General features: G+C 41.0%; 1 protein-coding gene across 1 annotated transcript in view; it reads left to right on the plus strand.

Moving 5' to 3' along the window:
• erbb2 (erb-b2 receptor tyrosine kinase 2) overlaps positions 1-5000 on the plus strand; it is a 32089-nt gene that overhangs the window by 11950 nt on the left and 15139 nt on the right. The window contains exons 6-11 of the mRNA XM_062525588.1: positions 157-266; positions 526-667; positions 1662-1787; positions 2407-2533; positions 3226-3299; positions 3468-3558. Of these exons, the coding sequence (XP_062381572.1) occupies positions 157-266; positions 526-667; positions 1662-1787; positions 2407-2533; positions 3226-3299; positions 3468-3558 (670 nt within the window). The remainder of the gene's footprint in view (positions 1-156; positions 267-525; positions 668-1661; positions 1788-2406; positions 2534-3225; positions 3300-3467; positions 3559-5000) is intronic.

Below are 5000 nucleotides of genomic sequence, written 5' to 3' on the forward strand. Positions count from 1 at the left end.
TGTAGCTCTGCTCCTTGGACAACACATTTCTTTTTCTACTAATTTGGCTGTTTACATGATGATGGTGATAATATTGTGGTGTGAACAAACTATTGGATTGTACTGATATATGATCTCTCTCCCTCTCTTCCTTTCTCTCCCTCTCTCTGTCTGTAGTAACTGCGCGCTGTGCAGGTTGTCTGCGCTGTAAAGGTGCAAACTCTAGTGACTGTTGCCACACACAGTGTGCTGCTGGCTGTACCGGACCCAGAGACACAGACTGCTTTGTGAGTAAACACACATACAAACAGTTCCATTTTTGACTGTTTTTAGCTACAGTAAATTCACGCATATAAGCCGCATTGTGCATAAGCCGCAGGACAGTGTTTTATGCAAGTTAAAAGAAACAAAGCCATATTAACACCATATTAACTGCCCCCCTGTATTGACCTCATAGCTGAAGAAATTTTGCAAAATCAATGTATAAGCCGCGGCTAATATTCAGGAAATTACGGTGCAATCCACTGTTACTGTTCCTCCCTGAAGGTGTGTCGTCACTTCAACAACGATGGTGTCTGTAAGGAGAGCTGCCCCCCTCCCACCATCTACGACTCCAATATCTACCAGTCCAAGCCCAACCCAGACAAGAAGCTCAACTTTGGTGCCACCTGCGTCAAAACCTGCCCCTGTAAGTACCACTGCATCTATCTATCTATCTATCATAAAGGTTAAATAATAAAAAAAATCTATCTATCTATCTATCTATCTATCTATCTACAGTATCTATCTATCTGTGTATGTATCAAAAGGCTCAGCTTTAGGGCCACCTGCATAAAGTCATGCATGTTACATCTTCACACTTCTCTCATTTTCTCAGTTACTCTCTGACTGTCTATTCTCTTGCAAGTAGGCCTACAAGTACACAGCTCATTCTGTGTTTTTCTTTCTTCCTGTCTTTCTTTCTTTCTTTTTTTCTTTCATTCCTTTTCTTTCTTTCCTGATGTCTTTGTGTATTGTAAGTCCCATCTGAATTTGCCTCTTGCATTGCTTGTATAATTTAACATATGTATTTAGTAGGGCTGTCAATCGATTAAAATTTTTAATCTAATTAATTACATACTCTGTGATTAATTCATCTAAATTAATCACATGTAGAATTTTTACTGTTTACTGAATTTTTAAAGCATTTTAAATATCTCAGTTCAAATGAATCATTGAATAATCAGCATTAGTGACATTAAAGTTCAAAAACTGTTTTATTATTTATTTCACTGTTCAAATAATGGGCATTACAATCGATAATATGACCTAATATGAAATAAATTCAAAAGTGCCTCGGGGCCTCAATGTCAACACTGTTTCTTTGCATTGAATTGGTACCTTAGAGGTCAAAGGTCACAATCGATTAATCTGCGTTATTTTTTTTAATCAGTTAAATTTCCTAAAATTAATTAATCGAAATGAATCAGTTAATTTGACAGTATTTAGGTAATCCACTGTTTGGTGCAGTGAATTTGATTTGAGAAATGCACATTTAAGCGACTGACAGCTTTTTTGTGGTTAAACTTAAATATGTTTTATAGCCTATTATCTATTATCTGCCCTAACTTCACAACCCCCCTCCCCTCTCTCTCTCTCTTTCTCTCTCTCACACACACACACACACACACACACACACACAGTTAACTATCTAGCCATGGAGGTGGCCTGCACACTCGTTTGCCCCCAGGACAACCAGGAAGTCATCATTCCACAGCCTAATGGTGCAGAGATACAGAAATGTGAAAAATGTGAAAACTGCCACGAAGGTGAGTAAGAAAATCACCAAACATTCTGTTTCTGTGCGCGCGCGTGCACGTGTGTGTGTTACACAATTGCTAAAACACATTTTTTGAAACCTGCCAACCTTTCCTCAAAACTATAAGCAAGAAGTCCCAAGTTTCAAACTACATTCCCAAAAACTTTGCCAACCTCTGCAAAACTGAGCAATCACCTCAAAACAGTTGTTCCTGTGCTCAAAGCCAAACACAGCCCTCAGATCATCTCACGAAGCAGTCAGATGAATACACTACAGAGCAGTAATTTTTCAATTAATTTTGAGTAGTTGTGTGTAATGTATGACATCTGTGCACTATTTGTGTTTACATTTTGCCACTTGTGGTTACAATTAAACATCACAAGTGCATCTCAATGCAAAATGTGACTTATTGCATGATAATAATAATAATAAGAGTTTTGCAAAAAAAAGAGCCTATGAGATGCAAATTGTGTTTTACATGTGAAAACTGTTTTTGCCAACAGGTTTTGCTAAAAGGGGGATAGATTCAAGAAATGTGTTCAGGCAACTGAGAATTTGGTTCAGAGAATTGAGTTTAGTGATTTAGTAATAGTGAAAAACTGTAACCCAGTTCTCCTCTCCTCCTTCAGTGTGCCATGGGCTGGGTATGGGCTCCCTTCAGGGGGTGTCTGCTGTGAACTCCTCCAACATCGACCTCTTCCGTGACTGCAAGAAAATCTACGGCAGCCTGGCCTTCCTCAGCCAGTCTTTCCAGGGGTGAGTAGACCTGGTAAACAACCAGAACATCTTAACGCTAAACAACCAGTACGGCTGAACAACACTAAATGTATGTATTATTCTATTTTATCTCAAGATATATGTTCCGGATTATGCAATGTTGGATTTACATTGTGGACAACTGTGTCTATTACATGTTGGACCGTAGTTTTGCACGGAACTTTGACGGTCTCTTGTGCCTTCTTTTTGGGATATGTTATTTATTTATTAATTTATTGATGTAAAAACTGCAACTGATTTCTGTCCTAAATGTCTGCTGTTTTTTTACATTTCAATTGCTAATGTCATGTTGGTCAAAATGCACTATACTGGTTCCATGCTGAATAATCTGACCCCATAAAAAATTGCTTGACTTGCAAATGTGTTGAACTAACTGTCTTAACTAGTAGTTATAATCTGTCTAGCATATACACATATGTGACCGGTCAGACAGGAACTTCAGGATGTATAGACAATTATACAGTGGTGCACAGCTCTGACCAAGGGGTATTTTACGGTATATTGGTCATTTTTCATTTGCACAATGCTGTAAGAGCCTATGTTTTCTTGTCTTGTCAGACTTATTGCTATGAAAGAAATATCTTATATTTTAGCATTATTCCCTTATGTCAATGTGACTGCTAAGTTGATGATGTGTCTTATCCTGCACAAATGTGTTCTTGCTCATTCAGAGACCCAGCGTCCAACCTGACAGGTCTTCTCCCAGACCAGCTGGAGGTGTTCAGGAATCTAGAGGAGATCACAGGTGTTGTACATTGATAACAAATGTTTCACACACATACATGCATTCACACACATACTGTATGTACATACACATGCATGCATGTGTGTATCTGTTTTTATTTACATTATAGTGCGACACTGTGCAGTGTTACAGTGAGCTCACGTGTGTGTGTGTGTGTGTGTGTTTCAGGATATTTGTACATCGATGACTGGCCAGCGGATATGAAAAATCTGAGTGTGTTTGAGAACCTGAAGTTGATCCGAGGAAGGATGCTTTACAAGTAAGAGCACTTCCCTGCGTCCTGACTCTCTGTCTGTCTTTCTGTCTGTTTGTCTGCCTGCTTGGATTTTGACAGCACACCTCTTATCTCAGTTATGAATGGCAGTGCACACATATTTAAACCTGAATAAGTTATGATGAATATGCATATACTGTGGGTATGTAAAGACATGTCCCAGCTCCCTCCCTCCCTACACACAGCAGTGTGTGCATGTAGGACCACATCACATCAGCTCCCACCACAGCGTGTGACAGCTTCCCACTCAGGCTCTCCAGGTGCTGGTGTCTGTATCCTCCTCACGGGTCCATTTCCACATTCCCACAGTGACCTGTGCTCAAGGCAGTCTGCTTATCACTTTATCTGCCTCATAATTGCTGCTCACGTCTTGTTCTCTGTCTCTCTCTCTGTGTCTCTCTCTCTCTCTCTCTCTCTCTCTCTGTGTGTCTTCTGGCATGTCTTGTTGTTTATCTGTGAGTCTCTTCCTCTGGTGGTAAAAGTTAATGATTGCTCTTTGTCCTGGATGGGCTCTTCCACAGAGCCGTGGCTGTTTCTGGGAAGTATCTGTGTGTTGTATGTGTGAGGTGTGTGTGTGTGTGTGTGTGTGTGTGTGTGTGTGTGTGTGAGAGAGAGAGAAAGAGTGTGTGTGTGTGTGTGTATGCCTTTATGTGCGTTTATTAGTATGTGTGTTTGTGTCTGTGTGTGCTCTGCATGTGTAAGTGTGTGTATATGCGTGTGTGTTTATGTACTCGGCGTGTATGTGTGTATGTTTGTATGTTTGTGTGTGTGTGTGTGTGCGCGTACTCTGCGTGTGTACAGTATGTGTGTGTGTGTGTGTGTGTGTGTGTGTGTGTGCGTACTCTGCATGTGTGTGTGTGTGTTTGTGTTTGTGTGTGTTGATGTGTCAAGAGTGAGTCCAGCAGGTGCCGTGGTGCCACGCGCCTCTCTTCTGCTGCTAATCCTGAGCACTGTTTTCACTTGGAGATTTCTCTTCCTCCGTCGCTCCTGTCACATTCTCCAGCAGCACCCCCACACACTCACACACACACACATGCATACCACATAGCCCACCATATAACACACACACTCACACACACACACATGCATACCACATAGCCCACCATATAACACACACACTCACACACACACACATGCATACCACATAGCCCACCATATAACACACACACACACACACACACACAGACACACACATGCATACCACATAGCACACAATAACACACACACACACACACACACACATACTCACACACACATGCATACCACATAGCGCGCACGCTCACATATAACAGAGAATATTTAAGTGGACTTTGGTGGAATTGTTCACCTATGAATGGATCAATACATACAGTATGTTCTGCATGAAACAAGTGCAACAACTAAACAAACAGGGGTGAAGTTTGGATGGGTCCATGGATCAAATGGCC

Source organism: Sardina pilchardus, chromosome 22 (genome assembly GCF_963854185.1).
Source record: "Sardina pilchardus chromosome 22, fSarPil1.1, whole genome shotgun sequence".
Taxonomy (NCBI): Eukaryota; Metazoa; Chordata; class Actinopteri; order Clupeiformes; family Clupeidae; genus Sardina; species Sardina pilchardus.